Consider the following 25109-nt stretch of genomic DNA (forward strand, 5'->3'; position numbering starts at 1 on the left):
AGACCAGAGAAGGGCCACCAGCTTGGCCTGGCTGGGAGCAGTGGGAGGTCACGGAGGAGTGTTCCCAGAGGGAGGTCTAGCAGGGGGAAGGCATCCTGCACAAAGATCAGGAGGCAAGAGCCGGCAAGAAAGATGCTGGCTGAGGGGACAGAAGGGAGGGGCAGGGGCTGGGGTGACCCACCCCAGACCACAAAGGGGCCTGGATGCCAAGCCATAGGCCACAGGGAAAGTTCCACCCAAGAGAAATCCAGCACATGTATGCGAAGGCTGGACGGGACAGGACTGGAGGCTGAGGCCGGCCAGGAAATCACCCCTTGGACAGACACACGAGACCTGGTGTCCCTGAAGGGGGGACTCATGCCCAGCCATCTCTTCAGCCCTCCCACCCCCTAAGGTTCCAAGGTGCCAAGCTGGAGGCCTCTTGAGTGTGTGGGAATTGAATTAAAGCTACTCCAGATCCTTAACCACTCTTTCTCCTTCACTCCCCTCTCTGTGTCTCTGCTGCACACACGTAGCCAGGAGTGCACGTGGGGCCCAGCCAAGGAGGCGCCAGGCTGCTCGGGCAGCCCCCAAATCCCTATCCCACCCCTACCAACCCCCCGCGCCCCCCCCCCTCCGCCCGCCCAGTACAGCCTCCATTAGATCTGTGTGTTAGTTTTATTTTCTTTGCTTTGGTCTATACAAAAAAACCAATAACCAAAAACATAAAGCGAGAATAATAAAACTCTCTGCTGGGACCTCCCCCAGCCCCCCACACCCATGTGCGGGAGGTGGTGGTGGGTTTGAAACAGGAAGGGGAAGAGAAAGCCCCCCCACCGCACACCAGAGGGGTCAGCCAAGAGCACTTCTCAGGAGTCAGCTAGGGCAGCTGTGGGTGGGAAGGGGCGTGAGGGAAACACCCCCAGGGCTCCCGGGAAGGGGCAGAAGCCAGCTGAGCGTCCTGGAGAGAGGTGCAGCAGGGCCCCGGAGTGGGGGAACTCACTCTCTGCATCTCTGTCCCATCTCCATGGTCCATCCCTGAACTATTCGGATAGCTTTGGATTCTGGGCTTTGGGCCTTGAATCTAGGTCCTGGACACCCCAGGGGATCAGGAACAGCTGGTAGGTTGGGAGTTCGGTGAGACAGTCAGGCCCAAAGAAGGAACCAAAGCACTGTGCGGCCAGGCCCTGCTGGAGTCAGGCTACCCGGGGTGTGGCTGGGGGTGGGAGTGACAACTGGGGGAGGGAAGAGCGTGGGTGATTGAGTCTAAAGCTTTAGTGCCAGGGCCACAGAGGTGGGGAGGGGGTGTTGGGCCCTAGACCCACAGCCCAAGACAGAAAAGCAGGAGCAGATCACCATCCCAAGAAAGACCCTACAGAGGACCTCTGGAGGCGTGGGGTTCGGCGAGAAGTCGCGGCCCTGCTCCCGGGGCTCAGGCACTTTTCTGTCCGCCCCTTTGCCTGCACAGAGAGCCTCTCAGATGAGGAATCGCACCTGCGGGGGTGGGGGGGGGCAGACACAGAGGGGTCAGGGCAGGCCTGCGGCCCATAGGATCTTGTCACCCAGCCACTACCCACAGGAAGGATGAGGGACCAAGGCAGGCCAAGGCACAGCCCTTCCTTGGGGGAAGCTCAAAAGCAAAAGGCCCCACACTCGATCCCTGCCAAAAAGAGCCAGGGTTTCAGAGGAAACATGACAATCCTCTGGGAGAAGGTTCTAGAGGGCAGGAAAAGCATGTCTCGACAGCCCACGGGCATGAGGGAGGGCTGCGAAGCAGGAAGGCGCCATACCGGAGTAGGGCCCGCTAGGCCAGCACGTGGTCCCCCGCGGGGTAGGGGGGCCTCAGGCCGTCGCTGTAGGTGTCAATGGGATAGTCCGGGTCTATCTCCATGTGCATATCCAGGGGGTCCAGGGGCACGTCGCTTGAGTACATGGGGCGGTAGGTGGCATCCATGTCTGGGGAAGAGAAGGCAAGGGGACCTTCTGCGGTCTGTAGACCACCCTGCTGGACAGCCCTCAGTCCGTCTCCAGGGAGCCTGACCCCTCTCCAACCTCCCATATCAGGGGGCCTAGAAAGGAGTGTGTATGGACACTACACAGAGAAGCTGCCTCGGATCCTTCAGCCTTAGAGACACAGAGCCTCTTGTCGCTCACATCCACAGAGAACCCACACCTCAGGCTCCCGGTGGTCCCCGAGGAACTCTGCACACACTTACCATCTGCATAGGGTTCATTGATGGGGATCATGCTCTGGGCCTAAGGAAAGAGAGAGAAACATTGGGAGAGGGGAGAAGGCTGGACAATATAGGCTCTGGGCTGGGGCGTGGGCAGCCAGAGACGGTGCTAGAAAAGGGGCCAGGGAAAAGCAAAGACCCATCAGAAGAAGAGAAGATGAAACAGGGTTACACAGTGCCCCAAGGGACTCCTCTCCTAGGGCATCCCCTCCTAGGGTGGAAGGGCCCACCATTCATGCTTGGGGAAACCCACAGAACTACTACAGCCCTGGGGACAGCAGTGCATGGGACAACATGAGAACAGGTACCAGGGGCTCACCCACCCCTCAGAAACAGATAGTTTGCCCTACTACTCCCATCTGCTAGAAATTGTCATCAGAGATCCGTAATTATAAAATAAAAATCTATGAAGTTGATAGTGTAGTAGGAGCCCCCTTAAAATTGCTGTCCTTGAGCAGTGTGCGACTTGCACAACCATATGTTGCAGTCCAGCCCACGATACTCACAGCCTCCCAGGCAGCTGGGTCATGCTTGAAGAGGGAGTTGGTGAGCTCTACAGACACACGCTTACGGTAATCTGGGTTCTTGTCCTCGGAGATGCGGAACAGGACAGCAGCAGCGTAGGTGGCTGAGCAGAGAGGAAAGGAAAAACCAGTTCAGGCGCCTGCCTCCACCCTGGCTGGAGGACCAAGACCCAGCCCTCCTCTGCCACCCCCTCACCCAGAGCATGCCCCTCACCGGTGCCCTCATTGCGGGAGTGCAGGAGCTCCATGAGTGGAGCCGAGGCCCCCTCAGCATCAATGGCGTCAGCTGCTTCCTTGTCCTGTGCTAGTTCACACAGGACCCCAGCGGCCACACGCTGGATGTTCTCCACTGATGAGTACAGGAGCTGGGGAGAGGGAGCATGGGGTGGGGAAGGGGTGCAGGTGGGTGAGGTGTTAGGTGGGTGGGCAGCCAGTCTCCCAACCCTGTCCATCTCTGCCTTTCTTTTCTGGATTTTTTTTTTAAAGATTTTATTTATTTATTTGACAGAGTAAGACACAGTGAGAGAAGGAACACAAGCAGGGGGAGTGGGAGAGAGAAGCAGGCTTCCCCAAGGCGGGGCTCGATCCCAGGACCCTGGGATCATGACCTGAGCCGAAGGCAGATGTTTAACTGACTGAGCCACCCAGGTGCACCCCCTCTTTTTCTGGATTTAACACAAGCTCCTACTAGAAGGTGTGGAAAAGTCTAAGAAAGGTATAAAGAAACAGGAAAGAAAATCAGCCATAATTCCCCACCCTCTGTTAATACACTGATGTAATACACTGATCAGGTTTTTTTTTTAACCATAATCCTGTTTTATTTATATATATATATTTTTCTTTTTTTCTTTTAGGATTTTATATTTGACAAAAGGGAGAGATAGCTAGAGAGGGAACATAAGCAGGGGGAATAGGAGTAGGAGAAGCAGCCTACCCACTGAGCAGGGAGCCCTATGCAGGGCTCGATCCCAGGACCCTGAGATCACGACCTAAGCCAAAGGCAGATACTTAATGACTGAACCACCCAGGTGGCCCTACATATATATACATTTTGATTCCTGCTTTTTTTTTTTTTAAGCATTTTCTTTTTAAAGATTTTATTTTGGGGTGCCTTGGGTGGCTTAGGCACCGACCGCATCCCTTACTCTAAACTCTAATAATTAAAGAGAAAAAATTCCAAAAGCAAAAAATTCTTCAACTTCATTGTATATAGCCATATGATAAAATGAATCCTTCTTTTTTAACCATTCCCTTATCATTGGCCATTCATTTTGTTTTCAATTATTATAAGTCGCATACGGTGCTTGCTGGCTGTAGGTATACATTTCTGCCACATTTTAAATAATGTTAAAATGATTTCACAAGAAGAAAATCCCAGGTGAAGGACTCGATCCCAGAACCCTGAGATCATGACCTGAGCTGAAATCAAGTGTCAGAGGCTTGACTAACTGAGCCACCCCGGAGCCCCAGACATGAGTATCTCCAAGGTTCTCCATGCAGATGGCAGAACTGCCTTCTGGGGAGGGTTGGCCATCTTCTCTTCTCCCTGGCGGAGTCTGGGGCTGTCTATTTCATCAAATCTTCGCCAGCCCAGGGCGAAGCCCAGGGCACTCCCTTTCCTCCTACCCCAGTTTGATAGTGGAAAATGGAATCTCACTGGGAGCATCAGCTTCCTGCCTCTCAACTCCTGGGGTTGAGCACTGCTTGTCATGAGGGACCTGGGGATTGCTTCTGCCTCTGCCTGTCTAACCACTGGGGTCCTGTCTTAGGGAGCTTTTTTATATAAAAGATATTAAACTCTTGCCTATTGTGACACTTGTAAACATTTTCCAAGTGTGCTACTAACTTTTTCATGCTTTTTAGGCTATTTATGACATACAGATGATTTTTTTTTTTAAGATTTTACTTATTTATTTGACAGACAAAGATCACAAGTAGGCAGAGAGGCAGGCAGGGAGAGAGGGGGAAGCAGGCTCCCCGCCAAGCAGAGAGCCCGATGTGGGGCTCTATCCCAGGACCCTGGGACCATGACCTGAGCCAAAGGTAGAGGCCTTAACCCACTGAGCCACCCAGGCGCCCCTGACATACAGATGATTTTAATGTTTATGTGGTCGAATCTGGAGGTAATTTTTCTTGTTTGTGATCTATTTCTTGCTTCTTCTTTTTTTTTTAATTTATTTTAAGACTTTATTTATTTACTTGAGAAAGACAGAGAAAGCACACAAGCAGGGGAGTGGGAGAAGGAAAAGCAGGCTCCATGATGCTTGATTCCAGGACCCCAGGATCATGACCTAAGCCAAAGCCAGACATTTAACCAACTGAGCCACCCAGGCGTCCCTCTTCCCTTGGTTTTGAGCCTGGAAAGCTTCCATGCAGGGATATGCTAAGCACTCACTCCTGGTGTGGCCACTTTTTTCACACTCCTTCAAAGACCTCTTGCTGCCTGGCCCATACCCACCAAACCCATGGCTGCCGAGTTCCCCCTTTCTGTCAAGGAGGTGAGCAGGGGTTGGAGGGTCCTCTCCTGTCCACTTGCCCCAGACTCACCTGTACAAACAGGGGGATGGTGTTGAGTCGGAAGATCTCCATGCGGTTCATGGGATCCCGGGCGAGGATGTGCAGGGCTCCAGTGCAGCCCTCCACAATCTCCTCCATCCTCACACCGTCCTGCGCAAGAGGAGTCACTGGGACGTGGAAACCGATGGTCCTTGGACCCGGCCACACGCCCCCACCATGACAATCCAACAAACCTCACAGATCCCTGGAGATCACCTCAGTGACAACTTGCCTCCCCGCTTACACACACACACACACGCACATACATTCACCAACAGGACAACCCGACTCCCACAGAAGGCTGGCTCACCGTGTAGGGCTGCTGTGTGCCTGCAGCCACATGGCGCTGGGCATCCTGGTGAGCCTTGACCAGCAGCTGGACAAGGCGGGGGATAACCGCTGCCTCCTGCAGAGGTGCATGGTTTGCTGGGCACAGAGCCAGATTCCTGATCAGGCCAATGGTCGCCTGAAAGAACAATCACAATGATAGGGACATTTCTTGGGCATCTGGAGAATCCCAACTTTCCAGCATCATCTCCCCCTTCCCTTGTCATCTCTCTGTGCCCCAGGCCAGACACAGACATGCTGGAAGATCTCCAGACCCTGAGACCACTCCCAGCCCATGTCCCTTATTCCACTGGATCTGTGGGTTTTCACATCTAATAGCCCCAGCTAAAATGATACCCTATTCCAGAACATTCTACCAGCCCCATGCCTTGATCCTCACCCTTGTCCCTTCTCTCAACAGCTTCCCTTCCCCCAGACAGCTGCTTTTCTGGTAAGTCCCAAACCATGATTATCAGGGAGTCCTTGCTATGGCTGACCCCAAAGTTTCCTGCTTTAGTGATATGCACACTGCAGTCAATCCCCAGCAAGGCAGCTCTGGAAAGAAGCCTCTTTCCTGGGGCACCCCATCTCCCAGGGACCACTCTGGCCTCCCAGAGTCATCTCATCTGACCCTCGAAAAAAGCAGCCAGGAGGGCAGGGACAAAAGTCATGAGAGATGAGGATGTGAGCACAAGATAGATGGCCTGCCATGGTCACCTGTCAGTGAGCAGTTAGGTCAAACGCTCCCCTTACCTCCGGCTTGCAGTAGGGACCCATCCCAGGGAGGGACGACATGGTTTTTTTCCCCCCCTCACTATGGATTGTTAAAAATTCAATGTATAACTCCTTAGACTCATTCTTATTTGTCCTGTCAGACTGTCTAAAATTTCACCAGTGGGAGCCCTGCCAGCTCGCTCTTCTCTACCCAGGCAGCCCCCTTCACACCCTTAACTACAGCAGATGCTAACTGCCCCCCCAGAACCCTTTCTGTTAGTATCCCCCCTTGAATTTTAGCGGGACACATGGCCTTCAGACCAACGACACTTGGCTAGCCTCCCTGTATCTAGACGGTGTGATTAAGACCTAAAGTGTGAGTGGAAGTGATGTGTTCCACGAACCAGCCACACCCCCTGGGAACCTGTTAGAAATGCAGCATCTCGAGCCCACCCCAGCCTATGGACTCAGGGCCTCTCTGTCACAGTAGCCTTGCCTGGACCCATCCAGCACCTAAGCCTGCCCACAGAGAGCTCCTTCCCCTTGCCCAGCCCCCACTGCAGCCCCCCACGGCACCTTCACCAACGGCCACTGGTTGGGCTGGTTGAGCAGCTTGACGATGGCCGGGATGCCATAGTTGAGGCGCACGGAGTTCTGGGCCATCTCGGCCTCGGGGTGGCGGCTGGTGAGGTGGCGCAGGGCGCAGACGGCAGGCTCCGTGATGTCATCCTTGTCGCCTGCACGCAGGATGGCATGGATGAGGGCCTCCACACCGCTGTTCTGGGTCACCAGCGTCTTATTCTTGCTGTTGTTGCACGTCAGGTTGGACAGAGTGCCCGTGGCGCAGGTGAGGACGTTGACGTCGTCCACGCTCAGCTGGTTCACGAGAATCTTCAGCACACTTTCCAGGCCCTCCTGTGGGTTGTGGGGGAGACAGCGGAGAGGGAGGGAGATGTTGCACTCCTAGAAGTTCTCCTCACATCTGTCCCACGGGAGCGAGATGGCCTGACAGGGTCTAAAGCCCACTCAGCCGATAGTCAACGGGCCCTGACCCGTGGCCCGGAGACTTCATCCTGTGCCACTGCTGAGGACACCCCAGGAGAAGGGGGTACTCGCCCCCCAGGCCACTGCTGCTCAGAGCAGCCGAGGGGCTCCCCCACACAGCCACAGCCAGCAGGCCAGCTGTGAACCCTGGCCTGTCTCTAAGTGCCCCTGCCCCTCTGTGTCCTCAAACCCATGCAAGGCCAAGAGGAAAGTGCAGAGGTGACCACATGCTTCAGGGGCCCAGCTGGCCTGCTCTTCCCAGCCTCTCATCTTTCTGGGCCTTCGTGCTGCCCCCCTCGGGGGTCCCCATGCCAAATCCAGTTTCGGGGACCATCACTGACCCAGAAGCCTCACTCCTCCCACGGGGAGCCCCAGGGGCCTTGTGGTAGAAGAGGAAGACTCCAGGCTCTGGGATGACACTGCTGAGTCCCAGCTCTGCCATTTACCAGCTGTGACCGAGGGCCATTACGTAATTCCCTGGGCTCCTGTTTCTTCACCTGATCACCTGGGTCCCCTAGCCCACCTCTAGCTATTGAAAGGGGTGAGCAAGCCAAGGTCCACAAGTGCCCAGCCAGTCCCAGCATGTGGCCGGGGCTGAATAAACTGCCTGTTGATGGTGGTTTGGGGGCCTCTTCGGAATGGCAGTTGGGCTGGAAGGAGGGATCAGCAGTCTTGTTCTAAAACCACGTTTTTCCTTAAACTGTGTGTTTAGCCACCAGAGCCCCCACGTCTCCTGGTGTATCACTGCTGCTCCTTGCAGGGTCTAGGTCGAAACTGTTTTCCAGGGACCACCTGAACTCAGCTTAGGAATATCAGACCCTAGAGCCTGAAGCTAAAGGGATGAGGATTTCAGGGTGTTTCCAGCTTCAGCCACAACACACAAGATTTGGGGCCTCAGGCTCCCCACGGCTCCTAAGGGCAGAATTCCAGACAGGAGCCTGTGCGTGGCAAGAGGGGAATGAGCTGGCTGGGGAGGTGGGCCCGGGCCCACCCAGCCCCCCACCTGTTTAGTGGCCACATCCGAGAGGTTGCGCAGGGTCCAGAGGCAGTTCTGCACGAGGCGGGGGCTGTTGCTTGTCAGGTGTTTGCCCAAGGCCTGCATCCCACCTGGGGCAAGGGACAGGGAGCACGTCAGTCACAGGGAGCATGGCTCACCAAGACTGGCTGCTGCACAAGTCGTTCCCCTCCGCCCCCCACCGCTATCCCGGCCCTCCTGGCCACGCGGGCCACCCTCGCAGGCCACACTCACCAGCCTCCACAATGGCAGGCTTATTGCTGGGACACACGGACAGCACCTTGAGCACACGGCTGGTGGTCCAGAGCAGCTTCTCATAACTGTAGTTACGCATGATCTGCACGAGGGCCTGGGGTCCTCCGTTGGCCAGGATGATGAGCTTAGGGGGAGACAGTGGAGAGTGAGTGGGAGACAAACAGGAAACAGGACAAGAAACAAGGAAAGGAGAGGGTGCGACAAAGCTGTCACTACTGAACTTTGGTGAAAACCTGAATCGCTCCTGTGATTACTAAAAACGCCAAAAATTGAAAAAAGGGTAATACACAGTGCTGACAAGGATAAAGTCAAACTGTATTAACAGACACCACCACCACCACCGCTGGAACTAATACAATCCTTCCGGAAGGCGTTTGGCAATCTGGGTAAAAGCCCACAAATATTAAAAACCCGCAGCCTCCCTGATGAAAAAATTGTCCACTCTTTGGGAAAAGCCATGTGCCCAAAGCTGTTCATTACATCACTGTTCATAAAGGCAGAAAAGCCAGAGCAATCTAAATGCCCTCCCTAAGAAGAAGGTCTGGGGGCCCCACTTCATGAAAGGCTATTTGCCACAACAGAGGGTGATTTTAAGGATGGGGGGATTAAAAATACGCAGAAAACAGATGCAACGTTGTACATTTGCCATGGCTACAACCGCGTACAAATGACCCCACGGGATGGCCTTGCAGGAAGCAGATGGAGATAGCAGTGGTTGCATGAGGACAGTGACTTTTTTTCCTTTTCCTTATCCTCAAAATATTCAGTTCTACGATGAAAGATGTCCAGCTGTGTATACTCATATTTAACCGAAAAAGGGTAAGGACTCAGGGCCAGAAGTTGCTGCTGGGCAGATGGTGCCCTGGGGGGGCTGTGAGGCGGGGCTAGGGGCGAGGCTAGGGGCGGGGTGCAGCGCACCTTGCTCTCCTGGTTGCCATAAGCCAGCAGCTGCAGGCAGTCCGTGGTGATGGCCAGGAACTTGGGGTTGTTCTTGTTGAGCAGGGGCACCATCTTTTGCAGCCCGTCGGCCAGACGCACGGCCATCTTGGCGCCCTCCTGGTACAGCAGCAGGTTGTGCAGCGTGGTGATGGCGTAGAACAGGACCGACTCCACGGGGGAGCTGGGATGATGGGCAAGGGGTTAACGTGAGTCGGGTCCCAAGGGGCTTGGCATGAATGTGGGCTACCTCCCCGACGAAGCCTTCCCCATACCAACACCCCTGTGGAAATAGCCCTTGACTTAAAAATCTCATCGCCCCTTGAGCCCCGCCCCACTCTTAGCCATCTCCCCTCTGGGACCATGACTCCTCCTCCTGGGCTCATAGCCCAGGGTTGGGCGCACAGTAGGTCTACTACCATATGGGAGGCCATGTGCTACAGAGGTCCTGGGAGGGAGGGGGTCAGAGTATCTCCAATCTCAAGGAACTCACAGCCTGTAATGGACATAAGGAGGAAGACCAAGGGGCCTTGCAAGGTTGGGAAAAATCTGGAAGGCAAAGAACACTCTCTGCTGTTCCCTCTGCCCTGGATACTCTTCCTTTCGTTGACAAGGGCCAAACCCTGCTCATCTGTCAACACCCTGCTGTTAGTGTGCACAGCTGGTCAGAGCTCTTGAGCAGTGTTGGGCAGACCGCTCTCGAACCTATACCATATCCTGGGAATTAACGTGCTTGTTCCTTACGTGCCAGGCTTCTCTGCTTGGCTGTGAGGAGCTGAGCTCCAGGACTGGGCATGGAGTTGCACCTGGCACACAGTAGGTCCTCCATAAATGTTGTATGGAAGCCCAAGGGAAGGGAGACCCTGGGATCCCACAGTAGGTAGGGGTGGGTACCTGAGCATGCGGACCAGAGCAGGGATGCCGCCTGACTTGAAGATGGCAAGCAGCCCCTCACGGTGGTGGGAGAGGTTGTGCAGGATGCTGGTGGTGCAGCGGGCCGTGTCCAGGTCACTGGTGTTCTGCATGGTGCGTACCACGGCTGCCACCAGCTGGGGTGAGCCCATCAGCGCCCGCCGAGACGCCTCTTTCTTGGATAGCTGGTTCACAATCATGGCTGCCTTGGTCACTACCACCTGAGTGGGAGGGGAGGGATGGGAAAAAGTGAGCAGATGGGCTGGGCCAGCTGTCACAGAGAGATGGAGAGGCCCAGTGGCCCCCTCCACAAAGTTCAGAATGACCCAGCTCAGACTCTCCCCTCCCTGCTGATGGGGCCCGTGGTAAGGTCATTCCCTGCAGACCCCTGTCCTCTCCGCTCTGTCCTGCCCCCGCCCCAGCCAGGCCCCTCACGGACCGGGTCCTCATCGTTGAGTAGTTTGGTGAGTTCAGGCAGGGCCCGGGTGGCCAGCTCGGCGTCGTCCTGGTAGTTGATGAGATGTACAATGGCTGACTTGAGCAGCTGGGACGGCTCGGCCAGCCGCTGCAGGTTGGTGCTCTGGCCGTCCACCTGGGTGGCCAGCAGCAGCGAGCTGTCTTCCCCTGTCACACCAGGACACATGGCCTCCCGCACTCGCTTGGCTCTGGCCGTCGTGGACATCTGGTACTCCAGATCACCTGGGGGATGAGCCATGGGCAGGGACTGAGCCATACAAGGTGCATTGTGGGGGGACACTGGGGAGCAGGGCATGCCTTGTAGACAGACCACCTGTGTCCTTGGGACTGACCCCGACAAAGGCCCCAGTTACACCCCTCACATGGTTCTGCCACTAACCGGGGCGGTTAAATCAGCCGTAAAATGGGGCGCCACCTGGTCTGCCCATCATAGAGAATTCTTAGGGGAATTACATACTAGTTATAAATCCCCCTGAAAAAAAGGGATCATTACATCACTATGAACCTGTTCATGAATGTTACTATTCACAGGAATATTTAACATCTTTTGAGTATTCACTCAATTAAAAGTTTTTCTTGTATTTTCTCATTTATCTCGTAATAACCCTATGAGATAAGTACTATTATCAGCTCCATTTTACACATGGGGAAACTGAGGCACAGAGAGATTCTAGGAGCCCAAGCTGGGGTCTGAACTCAGCCTGACTCCAGAGCCAAAACCCCAACCCTATACCCCTCCTTTAACAATCAGGTTGGGGTAGCAGGAGACAACCTAGGTCTCCTTTCAACCCTGAAATCTCATGATTCTAATTACTCATCATCTCCAAAAGAGGCAAGTCTCCCATTACAGAGGCAAGCAAAGAGAGGCCCCGAGGGCCACCCAGTATCATACAGATCAGAGGGAAACGTGGGAGTGTGGGTTTCAGAAAATACAAGGAGGGTTCTCAGCTCAGACTCTGGGTTCCACCCCCTGGGTGAGTCCAGGAGTCCTATAAGTAGGTGCCCAAGCTTCCCAGGCAGCCCTGCCCTGGGCAAGTGTCCAGATGCCCCAGGGAGAGAGGCGGACATTCCACCCTCCAATTATTCAGGATGGAGGAGATACCCACAGAGCTTTCCCACCTGAATGCTGTACTTTGAGCTATTAACACAATGGCTGGCCCCCGCCCACTGTCAGGAAGGAGAGTCCTGGGCACTGAGACTGAGCTCCACAGGGCCTCCACCTGTCCCAGCCCACCCCGCACCTGTCCCAGCACCCACAGCTTAATGTCCGGGGCCCTGGAGGCAACCATGGACAGCGGTCCTAGGGCCCACGTACTCCTCTCCCCCAGAGAAGCCAGCACCCCAGCCAGAAGCCCCAGGCCCGGGAGCCAGCAGCTGGGTCATCTTGCCACCACCTAGCCTCAGCCTACCTGCAGGTCTCCTCCTACCCTCAATGGGAGCCCTACCACCCCATCAAACTTGAGGCTCCTAGAGCAAAAGCACCATCTTTCCCGACAGACCAGGCAGGGGTCCCCTGAGGGCAATAGGGATGCCTCGAGGGCCAGGACCATGCCTTCAGACTGGCAGGAAAGGTCTTCACTTCCCCCCGCCCTACTAGAGGTTCAGGGAAGAGGAATCTACCCTCTCTCAGATGGGGGAGCCCCAAAGTAGCTGTGCCTCCTCCCTCAAACAGGAGCCCCCCAACCAAGTCTGCCTCCTTCTGCTGCGCCCTCCCTCTAGGGCCCAGGCTGTTTTTCTGCTGAAGTATTTCCGTGGAATAGTTTCCATGCAAGAGTCCCCGGTGATCCTGACCTTGGCTCTGGGGCACCGGGGTGTAGGTGGTGGTCTTCTTGAGCGTGTACTGGCGCCCGCAGGCATCATCCTCTTCCATGATGCCCTTGCTACTGACCGAGGGCACACAGGTGTTGGCACCCGAGTGGATGCCAGAGTCATAGGTGTATGTCTGCTGCCACTCAGTCACCTTGATGGGTTGTTCGATCAGGTTCATCACTTCCATGGTGGCTGCTGGGGACACAGGAATGGCAGGAAATCAGCTGGCTCCAGGGAGGCATCCCATGACCTGGTATAGCCCGCAGCTCCAGCCCATCCTCAGGCTCAGGGACGGACTGCCCAAAATGGGATACCCAAGGGTATCCAGGGTATCCAGGGCAGCGATCTGCTCAGATCGGGGTTCTCCTTGTGGCACACCGGCCTCCAGCCCACTCACGGGGGCTGCTCCCCTGGCTCCTGACAGTGGAGGAGAGGGGGCCAGACACCAGTGTATGAGGGGGCAGCCAGGGCAAGGGAAGTGTGGAGCCCCTTGCCAGCAGGCAGAGAGGCTGGGGAGGCCCAGACCGCTCACAGCTGGAGTCCCAGGCCCTGGCCCTGGTCCCAGCTCAGCCACAAGCTTACTGGTGTCCTGAGACGATTCCTTGCCCTCTGTGTGTCATCTACAGGAAGAATGGCCCAGCTGATCTCAGAGGAACGGGGATCTCTAAGACTCAGGCGTCCCAGGACACACCTGGTTAGGTCTCTAACCTCCAGCCCAGGGTGGGGTGAGCCCCACGGGCAGTGGGGCAACAAAGAGCCAGAGGCCCCAACCCAGCCCTGAGCTCGCTCACTTCGCTGTCCCCTCCCAACACTACCAGAGCAAAAGATACACAGGGCCTCCAGCAGCTTCTGGGGTCCCGCAGACCCACCCCCGTGCACTGGGGCTCCCTGGGAAAGTCTCTGATGAGGTACCTATACCTCAAGCATTGAGCAGGAAACTGGGTGGGGCAGGGAAGCAGTCAGACGGGTTTCTCCGGAGAGCCCTGGAGGCCACTGGGAGCCATCAAAGTCTCCCTTGAGACTCCAGGATCTCAGGACCTTTCCTGAAGATGGGGTGGGATCACAAGATACCGCAGAGGCCCAAGTCCTGAGATCCCTGTCTCTCCAGCACCCCAGATCCTAGATCCTTTTCCAGAATTCCAAGCCCCAATGACCATTATCAGCCACACACTACTGGGCCAATTCCCCTCTCCGTAGAGCCCAACCCTCCTTTGCAAAATGGGGTACCACGTCCCTTGCAGGTTCTCGTAGGGCAGATTTGTAAAGGACCCAGCTCAGTGCTGGGCACATCGTAGGCGCTCAGTGTTGGTGACCGTGGCCATGCCTGTGGCCCTGCCTGTGCCATGTAGCAACACCGCCTCTTTTTCAGGGGGGTTTTCTCACCTCCTGTCCTCCTAAAACCCAGACTAGAGGTAAGGGATAGAGGAGGCCTGGGGTGGGGGTGGGGGTCACTGCTATTCAGGCACACCTCCCTCTCCCTGCAGAAACTTGAGGGCACCTGAGATTCATGAATTGCTGGGCCCTACTGTGGACCAGGGTAGTGAATTCTCTCCTGGTCTGCTGGGAATCCCTGTCCCGGGAGCTGACCTCCAGAGTCCTGCCCTTGGGAGGTGAGGCCCAGGAAGCTATGCTCCGGGGAGGGCCTCTACCCCTCTCCCCCAACTAGAGCATTCTCGAATGCCATCACCCTCCTGAGCATGTGCTCCCCCTTTATGGACAGGGAGCCTGAGGCTCCACTGGGGGAGGGGGCACAGAAAAGAAATGGGAGAGCTGGGACAGGGCAGAGCCATGACAGACACTCAGGTCTGTGCCCTTTGCACACACAGTGTGGCATCAGACAGCAGACCCCAGGCCGGTCCACCCACAAAGGTAGACACGACGCAGCCCCTCATACCTACTGTCCCCTCCTGATGAGGGTCCGGGTGAGGCCCAGCACGGTTCAGCTGGCTCAGCCTGGCCCGGCCCCAGGACGAAGTCAGCAGGGTCTGTCCTCCCAGGGCCACCCTGATGGGGGGTGGCTTGGGGAGGATGTATGATCCTCAGGCCTCCCTGCCTTTTATGGCAACACAGGCTCCTTCCCTGCCTGCGAGTGCACCTGGAACAAGCAGAGGCAGGAGCCAAACCAGCTCCCAGCCACCTCCTTCCTCTCTCCTCCCTTTACCCCAAGTGACTCAGAGTTTCGAGATGATAAACAGAAGCAGGCCCAGAGCGCCCCAGAGAGCAGGCTCCATGCCACCAGCTGCATCCAGCTGCTTCCCAGGCACCAGCAGCTGCCCCCGGGGAGGAGCCCTGAGCCATGCCAGCACTGCCGAAGGGAGGTAAAGCTCTAGAAGCTGCACAGATCTAGCCACTATACCAGGGAGAAGGCTGAGCCCACAGCTGGGCCCCAAGGTTGTCCTCAGATCTGCTCAGGACGAACTGGAAATCTCCAGCCAGGATCAGTAAGAACACCCCATCGGAGCCAGGAAGAGCCCTCCGCAGTGGAAAGCGCTGCCTGGCCCTGGGGGCTTCTCAGCCCAGCCAGAGAGGCGCAGGCCTCACCCCAAACTTCAGGGCTCACACCTCCTCCGCTTGCCGGCCCCATAGCCACAGGGACCACCGAGGTCAAGGCTGGCGACAGGAGGGGGATTTTCCCAGCAGGCCCCTCAGCATCCCTGCCAACCCCAGGCTTGAAGCCAAGAGAAGCTGAGGGCTGATGGTTGGCAGCTGCCCAGGGAGAGACAGAGGCCACAGAGAGGTCAAAGGGTCCACGGGGCGGGGGCGGGGAGGCCACACAGCTGCTTTTACTGTCAAATGAATCTCCCGCGGGCCTCAAAGCCACCTGGGCGGGCATGTGTGGTGCCCAGTTTCCAGCTGAAAAGACAGAGAGACGCCACCCTGAGAACAGGGCAGCGATCTGCTCAGATCGGGGTTCTCCTTGCGGCACACCGGCCTCCAGCCCACTCACGGGGGCTGCTCCCCTGGCTCCTGACAGTGGAGGAGAGGGGGCCAGACACCAGTGTATGAGGGGGCAGCCAGGGCAAGGGAAGTGTGGAGCCCCTTGCCAGCAGGCAGAGAGGCTGGGGAGGCCCAGACCGCTCACAGCTGGAGTCCCAGGCCCTGGCCCTGGTCCCAGCTCAGCCACAAGCTTACTGGTGTCCTGAGACGATTCCTTGCCCTCTGTGTGTCATCTACAGGAAGAATGGCCCAGCTGATCTCAGAGGAACGGGGATCTCTAAGACTCAGGCGTCCCAGGACAGACAAGAGAAGGCTCAGGGTGGACCAGGGGAGACACGGCACACAGTTCAGGGAGGACACCCCCCCCCACACACACACACCAGAACGCTTCTCCAGGAATGGATCCCAGAGTGAGCTCCTCCTGCAGCAGGAAGGCCAGGAGTCAGACGTCAGGCAGTACTGTGCGGCCGCCCCACCTTTCTCCTCAGGGGCTCACAGGAAAAACAAGGCAATTCTCTCACCAAGAAACAGAAGCGCTATTTTGGCAGTTCCCACGGTGCAGGGGGCCGCACCCAGCTTGGTCTCGCCCCTCTCCACCCTGGACCAGAGCAGGCCCTGCCACAGTGCCCCCGGACAGAGCTGGGGTGGAAGTGGGCGAGACAGGCGTGGGCCCTGCTCAGCGCCGGGCAGAGCCGGGCAGAGGCAGACACGGGGCGGGCAGCCTTCCTTTCCGAAGGGCATGGGGGGCCTTTGTTCAGCAGCTTGCTCTCTCCTGCAGGCCTGGGGCCACACAGGCTGGGAAGCCAGCTCCGAGAGCACAGGGTGCGGTGCCAACAGTACCGGGGACAGGAAGAGAAGCCTGGGCCCTGGAGAAGGAGCACCAAGGAACCTCCCCACGGAGGTGCACACTGAGTGGGAGGGTGCAGGTGACCTTTGGATATACCCTGCGCTCCATTCCTGCTTCCTCCCCAGCAAGGCCACCCCAGCGGGCTGTCCCTGGGCACCCTAAGTCTGAGTGGGTCCCAGCACAGCGAGGTCCAGTCCTGACATTCGAAGTAACCACCCGCCGCGTGCCAGGCGGGCTCAGTGGGAGGACCAGGAACTCTTGATACTGGCGTTGTAGTGTCTAGCCCCACGTTGGGTGTAGCAATTGCTTAGAAATAAAATCTTTAAAAAAAAACTAAATAAAAACAAAAACCCTGCCCCCAGAGCTACCTCAGGCCCCTGCCCCCTCCAGCACCGCTGTCAGTGCTGGGCACGGCGGAGCTGGGCAGCACGATGCCAAGGTTCAATGAAACACCTGGGAACACAGACAAGGCCCGGGAGGCCTGCGGGAAGGAGGCTTAGACACACTGCATGAGGGAGCTTGAAGAGCAGGCAGGGCCCTCCAGAAGTTCCTCGGGCCAGCACCCTGTGGACACCGATCACAGCTCCGTGATAGAGGGAAGGGGCTTTGGGCAGAGCAGGAGAACCTGGGAGTCAGAGGAAGGGATCAGTCCAGCCCTGCCACTCACTGGCTGCATGCCCTCAGGCAAGTCATCTGATTTCCTTAAGCCATCTGCCAAGTAGAGATGATCCAGCCACTCTTTTCTTCAGACCCTATGTGGTGGATCTCACACAGCCGTGACCGACTGTGACCAGGGAAGCCCTCTTTCAATAGTAAAGGCCCAGGCCAGCTTTCTTCTACTAGCCGAGCGCAGACATGGCAAAGAGGAGCCCAGCAGAGCCAGGCCTGGCAAGGTGGCCAGCAGCCAGCCTGCTTTTTGGGGACCCAGGACCAGGGAGGGTGTCTGTCTCCCAGCCCTAAGCCCAATACAATACAATATTGGGGGTGGGGTGTGGCTGGGGAGGAAGTTATGTCTGGTCCAGGAGAGGCGACCCAGTGCTGCCCACTGCCCTCTCCTCACTCCCCTCTTCCCGGTCACATGGGCTGCCTCCTGCAGCCAGGGGTGGCCAGGCCAGTCAGGCTGGGACATTCCCCACATAACAGTCCCCAAAGAGAAGCTGGGCTGAGCAGGGTCACCAGCCCCCACCCTTCCTGACTGTCTCTGACTTCAGATCTAGCCAGCGGTCCCAAGAACCAACCAAAACAGACCCTAGTAAAGTAAAGACAGACGTAACTGCTTCCCTCTAGAGCCCTGTCTCCCCCATCAGGCTGAGGCTTCCCAAATAGGCCTCTCCCGTCAAGACTGGGCTCCAGCAGGAAACACCCCCCACAGATTAGAGGTTCCTGGACAGATTCTGTAGTCTCTCCTTTCAGAATGGTGATTCTGAGCAGGCAGAGACCGAAATGGGCACCACCTATGGCCAAGGGCCCTGGGGACACGAGAAGACAGAGGAGCCCATCCTCCTGGATGCTTCCAGAGGAAAACCGTCACTTCCGGTCTGGAGGACAGCCCAAGCTGCTGCCCAGGCCTGGATGGGGGTGGGGGAGGCTCAGGTCAGGCCGTCCCAGCTGCTGTTTGTTTTCTTCCATCTGGGCTCCTTCCCAAAGCAAACAAATCAGGGTGGGAAAATGAAGGGGACTTGGAGGAGAGGGAAATGCAAGGCCAGGTGGCTCGACCCCAAGAACCTCCGGGCTCCCCTGGAAGAGGGCTCCAGCTGGAGCTCCAGTCTCTGCTGGTGACCCTCTGTGGGCAAAAACCCAAACCGGTGGATCACCCCAAACCAGGGCTCCTGAGACTGGAAAAACACTGCAGCCAGCCTCAGGAAACAGCAAAAGGTTGACTTGTGTCAGTAAGGCCCCACACACCAGTGTCCCCAAGGGGGCTGGGCAGACCTGACCCCAGCTGGTATCCCCTCCTTAGGGGGTGGTCCCCCAGGGTTCATTCTGCAAGGATCTGCCTGACCCTCTCTCAGGAAGTACAGGAAGAACCAACCCTGAGTTCCCTGATTTGCTGCAGAAAACTAGGATTTGGATCAAGGTTTGGTTAAACTGTGTTATTGTATACAGGGCATGAGATCATCAAGGCAGAGGCTAAGAAACAAGAAAAGAGAGAGGAAAAAATGTTAGTGGCGGGATTATGGAGTAGGATTATGGGTGTTTTTTTTTTCTTCTCTTGTAAACTTTTCTAAACTTTCAATTATTTTTTACAATGATCAGATATTACTTTTCGATCGAGAGAGAGGAGGAATCAGAGCCCAACCTCCTCCTCATCCCCAAATAAACATACTGATTGCTCAGCCCATCCCAACTCTGCCTGTCCCTGACCCTCAGCCCAGTGTCCCTACAGTGGAGAGAAGGCAAGGCCTGTGAACCCACATTCTGCAGGTCACAGAGAGCTGAGCTTCTTATCCTGTGGGCCCCTCAAAGGCTGAGGTGCCAGGAGGCTGAGCAAAGGACTTTCTCTTCAGGCCTGGCCAAGAAAGTTGCTAGAAATTGGGGCAGCCCATGCCCCCAGACCTTCATCAGATTCAACCATGTCCCAGGAGAGAGGCCTCAAAACGTCACTTGCAGGGACACAAAGCTGGGTGACCTGCCCCAGCCACACCTCTCTTTCTCTTTGTAGAGGGTCACTGGGCCGGCCAGCTCAAGGATACCTGTCCCTCTTACTGCCAGGACTCTCTTCTCTCAGAAGATACCAGACTGTGACTTTCCCCAGGGACCCCAACAGACCTCAGACTGGCACCAAAGGTACTGAGTCCTGCCTGCACTCTCTCCTGGGCCACAATGGTGCTCCTCCAGCTCCGGCAGACAGAGCCCAGCTTCCTCCTCTTCAGAGAAGAGTCACCTCTGACCTTCCATCTCTCCCTTTTACTCAGCAATGCAAGATCTCATCTCTGACAGACAGGAAGTCCTTCCTCCTGTCTAGCCACCATTCTTTCCCTAAGAACATCAGTCCCAGGGGCGCCTGGGTGGCTCAGTGGGTTGGGCCTCTGCCTCTGGCTGAGGTCATGATCTCAGGGTCCTGGGACAGAGCCCCGCATCAGGCTCTCTGCTCAGTGGGGAGCCTGCTTACCCCTCTCTCACTCTGCCTGCCTCTCTGCCTACCTGTGATCTCTGTCAAATAAATAAATAAAATCTTAAAAAAAAAAAAAAAAAAGAACATCAGTCCCAGTGGCTCTTGTGTCCCCAGGGGTGATGGTACCCTCTTTATAGCATCAGTCAGGACTGAGATCGTGGTCTTTCCTTCTCTGTCACATCAAGTCCCCTCAGCCTTCTCTTCTCCAGGATCAATAATCTCCATGCCCAGGGTCCCCTTTTGACCTCAAGGGATCCAAAAACCCAGTGCTGACAGACTCAGTGCCTGGTGTGCACCCACACAGAGAGAGGCTCCATATCCCAGGCCCATTCTGGTGTCTGGAGCCCAGTGGGCAGAGGCGCCAAAGCCAGGCGGGTCTGACACCACCACCGCTCAGGGACCAAGGCTCTGGCTGACCCCAGCTCCCAGAAAGAGGACAGCCAGCTCTTGGCCCCAGAGCAGCCAGGCAGTACTGACTGGCACAATCCTACAGCACCATGGCCCAGTCCTAAATCTCTCATTTCTCCCTTTTCCCCAGAGACCAGGCTCCCCTTGATCTTGGCCCAGGCCCAGCCCCCAGCAAAGCAGGAAGCCCCACTTCCTATACAGGGACAAGCCCAGAGCAGCCAGGATCTGGCCCAGCACAAAGCAGGAGGCGGCAGCAGCTTTGACCCCTGCCCTCCTCTCCCCCCCACCAGCCTCCTCCACACATGGCCACAGGCCCTGGCCTTGGGGAGATGGCCCCCTCCCCCAAACTAAAAACCAAGCCAGGGAGCTTTCAGAGGGCTGGAGGCGAGGACATGAGTCACCCCCTCCTGACCAACCTGCCCCCACCTTCACTACCCACACAAACCTTCCTGGTTCATTTAGAATTGTCTTCTCCCCAAAGTCCCAAGCAGAGGCTCTCCAAACTGGTGGCACATTCTTCCCAGAGCTGCGGTGGGTTGATACGTGGTAAGATGGGCTCTGGGCTTGGAACCAGAGGACCCAAAGGCTAGTCTTGGCAGCTGCTTGGGTCTCACTCTGCAATCTCTGGCACTTTACTTCACTTCCCTGGGTTTCAGTTTCCTCGAATGGGGCGATTATACCTGCCTCTAGGGACTGTCCTAAGGAATGAGCAAGAATGCTCAAAGAGAACGCTTGTATCTGTAAAGCCCTCCTGTAAAGCATTCTTAATTACCATTTGTCAAATACTATTGGGCAGTGGGTATTACTCCCATTTTGCAGAGGTCACTGAGGCTCAGAGAGATGAAAGGACCTCCCCGAAGCCACACAGGTAATGAGTGGCAGAGCTGAGACTCAAACCCAGCTCAGGCCACGCCCATTTCACTGTGCTTAGAATTGGCCCCCAGTCCTTCCACTGACAGTCAATCACCCCATCTCATTCTTAGGCAGCCCCTCTCCGCTACCCCTCAGGGGGACCTGCCCCTCCAGCCTCCAGGAAGGGATCGTTCTACACTTTGTTCCTACACATTCGGGAAGCCTTGGCCCTGGCAGCCCCAACAAAGGCTCCAGAAGGAATGGGGGTGGGGCAAAGTGGAGAGAGGGTTTCTGTCACCCAAGCTAGTGCTTCATCTAGCAAGAAATGACTCATTGGATCCTACCTTTTCCCCTCCTACCTCCAGCCGGGAGAACCCTACCAGTTGCCACCAGGAACCTCCTCGCAATACTTCCTCACTATTATCTTTTGATCACAGCCACAAACCAGATTAGCTAAACTTATCATTTAACCAATGTAATTACAACGCCTTCCCCTCCTCCACTCTGGCACATGGAAGAGGGCAAACAGGTTATTTTGGCCCAAATTCCATGACCTTTTGGCTCCCCAGAGGTACACTACCCATTAAAGAAGGATGAGGTTCCCTCCTCCTCCTTCCCCTCCCCCAAGGCACTTCAGGGGGATGGGTCTGAACCCTCCCCACTCCCCCAACTACAACCTAGAAAGGGGTGGTAGGGTCTTCCCAACTGAGGCCAAGCAGCCCTGATTCCTTCCAATACTCCCTTCACCCCGGGACTGAGGGAGAGCCTGGCTCTTCCATTCCCCCAAGGAAGGTGGCATCCAAAATCCTGCAGAAAGATCACACTTCAGATTTTTAAATACCAGTGCTCAAAGCCTGGGGATCTCCAGCTCTGACCAGGGAAGGGGCCCTCAGTAAACTGGGGGGCTCTCATGCCTCTCTCCTGAAACCTTGTCCCCATGCCTGTCCCACTCGCCCCACCCAACTCTCTCAGGAAGGGGAGGCTGGGAGACTGACTGCAAAAGCCTCCAGAAGGAATTGTACCTTCAAAATCCAGAAATCAAATGGCAACCAAACCCCAAGCTCCACACTTTTCAGCCTCAAAGACCATCCAGCTATATAACGTGGGGGATGGGGGAGAGTGGAAAAAAAGGGCCAGAACAATCGCTCCCCCCACCCTCGTTGGTTTGACCGGGCCCTGCCCCACCCCCATTCCTGGGGAGGGGGCAAAGCTTGAGAGAGAGCCACTGGCACAAGCCTCAAGCGAGGGGGTGTGGTGGTCCCCGGAGGCAGGAAGAGAAGGAAGAAGCGGCTTCCCCTTTGGCCCACGCCCCCCACCCCTGCCCCCACCTCTGGTCCCAGGAGCCCAGCAAACAGGATGGAGGTGGGGGCAGGGAGGACTGGGTCAGAGCGCAGGCACTGGCCCTGGCGCAGCCGTGCCGGCTGGGGGAGGAAGCTTTGCTCCAAGACTGACCCCCTAAGCCTAAGCCAGGGGGAAAACCCTTGGACAAGGAGGCAGGAAAACCCGCAGAGAAATCTGAGGTGAATACTTCCTCCTAGAAAGTTTGTTTGGGGTGATTTTTTTTCGACAATAAGAGGTTAGTGAAGAAGAGTAGTCCTGTTCCCTGTCGACGCTCTGGTAGCAGCAGCTACTGGAAACTGGGCCAGGGAATTCTCCAACCAGCCACGACCCCTCCGCTCAGACCCCAGTCCGGGCCACGGACGTCAGACATCAGCTGGCCGCGCAACCCCGGCCCTTCGCCAGTTCCCCTGTCATTCCATCCCACCTCCGATGGCAGAGCCCTAGCCCGGCACCCACCGGGGCGGAGGGAGGCGCGGCAGGTACTGTACGGACGAGTCGGGGAGCTGAAGGGCCGGGCCTCTGGACTCCGAGTGCTCACCTGCTCCGCAGGTGGGGCCCGCGTCGCTGGGAAAACGTGTGCTCGGCCCCCAAGGTTGGGCAAGCCGGGCGCAGACAATAGGGCCCCACCCAAGCCTGGGGGAGTAGAGAGGGAGGGAAAGCGAGGATGCCGCGTGAGGTGGGGTGAGGGTGGCCCCAAAGACACCAGCGGCAGCAAGTTTCCCGAACTGTACATTCCTGACTACAGAGTGAGCCCTGGGACGCCGAGGAGCAAGGCTAAGTCTCCCTCGCAAGAGTCAGAGCGAGAGTCGGGGACTCCGCGTCGGGCGAGCTCCACCGGCCGCAGGTCAGGCGCGACCCCAGAGGCACCTGCCCTCATCCCTCCCTGCCCTTCGCGGATCTCCAGCTCTCGAAGCCCCCAGCGCATTCCGCCGGAATCTCGCGCCCCCTGACTCGCCGCGCCCAAGCGCTCCAGCGCGCCCCCTGCCGCTGGTGCAGGGTGGCGCTCTGCGGCTCACTCCCTCACCTGCCCGGAGACCGCGGGGATCGACCTCTCGATCGTTCGCCGCCCTTCCCTCGCCCCAGCGATCCCTGCCCCGATCGTCCGCACCTGCTTGTGGAGCCTGGCCGGGCTGGGTGTAGGGGTCGGGCCGGGCTGGGAGCCGGCGCGGGCAGCGAACTGAGCTCGGCGCGCTCGGGCGGCGGCTGCTCCGGACTCTGGCCAAGGCAGCAACTCAGTAACCGAACAAAAGGCGAAGGGACCTGACAGCCAAGCCACGCCTCTCGCCCCCTCGAAGCTCCGCCCCTAGGGAAACGCCCACCCGCTGATGAGGGTTCACTGGCTGGCTGCCTCTCCTGGCAGTCCCGTCGAGGGGCGGAGCCTCGCGCCCAGTCCTCTTCCACCGCCGCCTCTGTTTATCCGCTGGCCATTGGCCCCAGGGACTGCTAGTCGGCTCTGGGGACCGCCTCCAACTTGAGGTTTCATCCTCACGCCGCACCTATTGGCAGATAGAAGGTTACTTCCTCCTGATTGGGCAAGGGATTGTCAGTAAGACTAAGAAAAGAACCAATGGGAAGGATGGGGTGTGTCTTGCCCCACCCTAGCTCTGAGCAGGTGAGACTCATTACTCTCCCCTTCCCCCTACCTGTCCAACAGGTGAGTCAGGAGGCGCCATGGGAAAGGACAGACGCCTTCACAGGCCAGCCAACTCAGCGTCAGGCATGATGCTTCTTTGGGCTTATTCACCCTTGCCACAGAGGGATAATAACATATTTGTATAGCACTTCATAGGCTTTTTTTTCTGGGTTGGGATTTTTCCCCCAAAGACAGACTGCTTATGAGATTTCGAATTAGAAGGCCTGGGTTTGGGTTCTGCCACTTAGTATCTACATGATCTCAGCCAGTTACCTCATCTTTCATCCTGTTTCTCTTCATCTGTAAAATGGGTATATTAGCTGTTTCTGTCTCATGGAGGGTGCAGGAATAAAATTAAGGTTTCTGAAGTCACTAGGACAACTGCTAAAAGTTAGAATATAAAGATAGGGAGGGGTTTATTTAATTCTCACAATTCTGAAAAAAAAATTTTAAGAACAAAATGAGCATCATTTTGACGATGGGGAAGCTGAAATTCAGAGAAGTCACAAAACAACAAAGTAGCATATCCTACACTGGAACCCCTTTCTTCTCATTTCAAGGCCCACCAAACGCATGTTCTCCTGGTGGAATAATAGCATAGACATAAATGTTAAAGCAGTGGGGAGGGGTGGGGAGAAAAGAAAAAAAAAATTCTTGGCAGAGACAGAAGAGCGATGATTTGGGACAAAGATAGAGAAAATAGTGGTGGGTTTGGGGAAAAATCAGGCATCAAATCTAAAGGAAATCAACACAAGCATAAAAGAAACGGGGCAACAACCCTGTGGGTGGTGGAAGATCGTGGGTTAGTTATCAGAAAGAACTTCCCGATAGGCAAGCAAGTCAAGAAGACAAGGGTCTTTCTGTTCTGTTGGTAATGAAATGGATGCCCACTTTCGTGGATATCTGGTTTGCTGAACTTACCACGGATATTCATTCATCAGCACTTAAGTATTGAGCACCAACTGTATGCTCAGCACCAGATGAGACCCTGGTAACACAGAAAATCACAATGATCCAAACCCCCGAAGGGTTCCCAGAGAGCTAAGTGTAAACAGGTCATCTTAGCCACTCGGAGTATGTGGGAATTGGGGGAGTAGTTGTCAGGAAAAGGTCCTCCCTCAAACAAGTTCTGTAGTCCCAAAGCTAGCGCCTAGGGTGGGCTTCGTGAAGGCAACCCAGCAGTATCCTTGACCA

General features: G+C 56.3%; 1 protein-coding gene across 3 annotated transcripts; it reads right to left on the bottom strand.

Moving 5' to 3' along the window:
* Positions 1–638: 638 nt before the first annotated feature.
* LOC101677365 (junction plakoglobin) lies at positions 639–23529 on the bottom strand. Of its 3 annotated transcripts, none has more exons than XM_004772736.3 (15): positions 23391–23529; positions 12765–12977; positions 10936–11195; positions 10479–10717; positions 9567–9768; positions 8628–8772; positions 8382–8485; positions 6911–7249; positions 5604–5759; positions 5285–5404; positions 2952–3102; positions 2720–2841; positions 2196–2235; positions 1770–1935; positions 639–1473 (listed from the first exon to the last, which is right to left on the bottom strand). In XM_004772736.3, exons 2-14 carry the CDS (start codon positions 12967–12969, stop codon positions 1784–1786), a joined length of 2235 nt encoding a protein of 744 aa, XP_004772793.1. In that variant the 5' UTR covers positions 12970–12977; positions 23391–23529; the 3' UTR covers positions 639–1473; positions 1770–1783. The 3 variants fall into 3 exon arrangements, with proteins under 3 accessions (XP_004772793.1, XP_004772794.1, XP_004772795.1); XM_004772737.3 differs by having other exon boundaries at positions 12765–12974; positions 23391–23515; XM_004772738.3 differs by lacking the exon at positions 23391–23529 and adding an exon at positions 23307–23325.
* Between the last annotated feature and the right edge of the window lie 1580 nt (positions 23530–25109).

This window comes from Mustela putorius, unplaced genomic scaffold (genome assembly GCF_011764305.1).
Source record: "Mustela putorius furo isolate JIRA1106 unplaced genomic scaffold, ASM1176430v1.1 tig00000487_pilon_pilon_pilon, whole genome shotgun sequence".
NCBI lineage: Eukaryota > Metazoa > Chordata > Mammalia > Carnivora > Mustelidae > Mustela > Mustela putorius.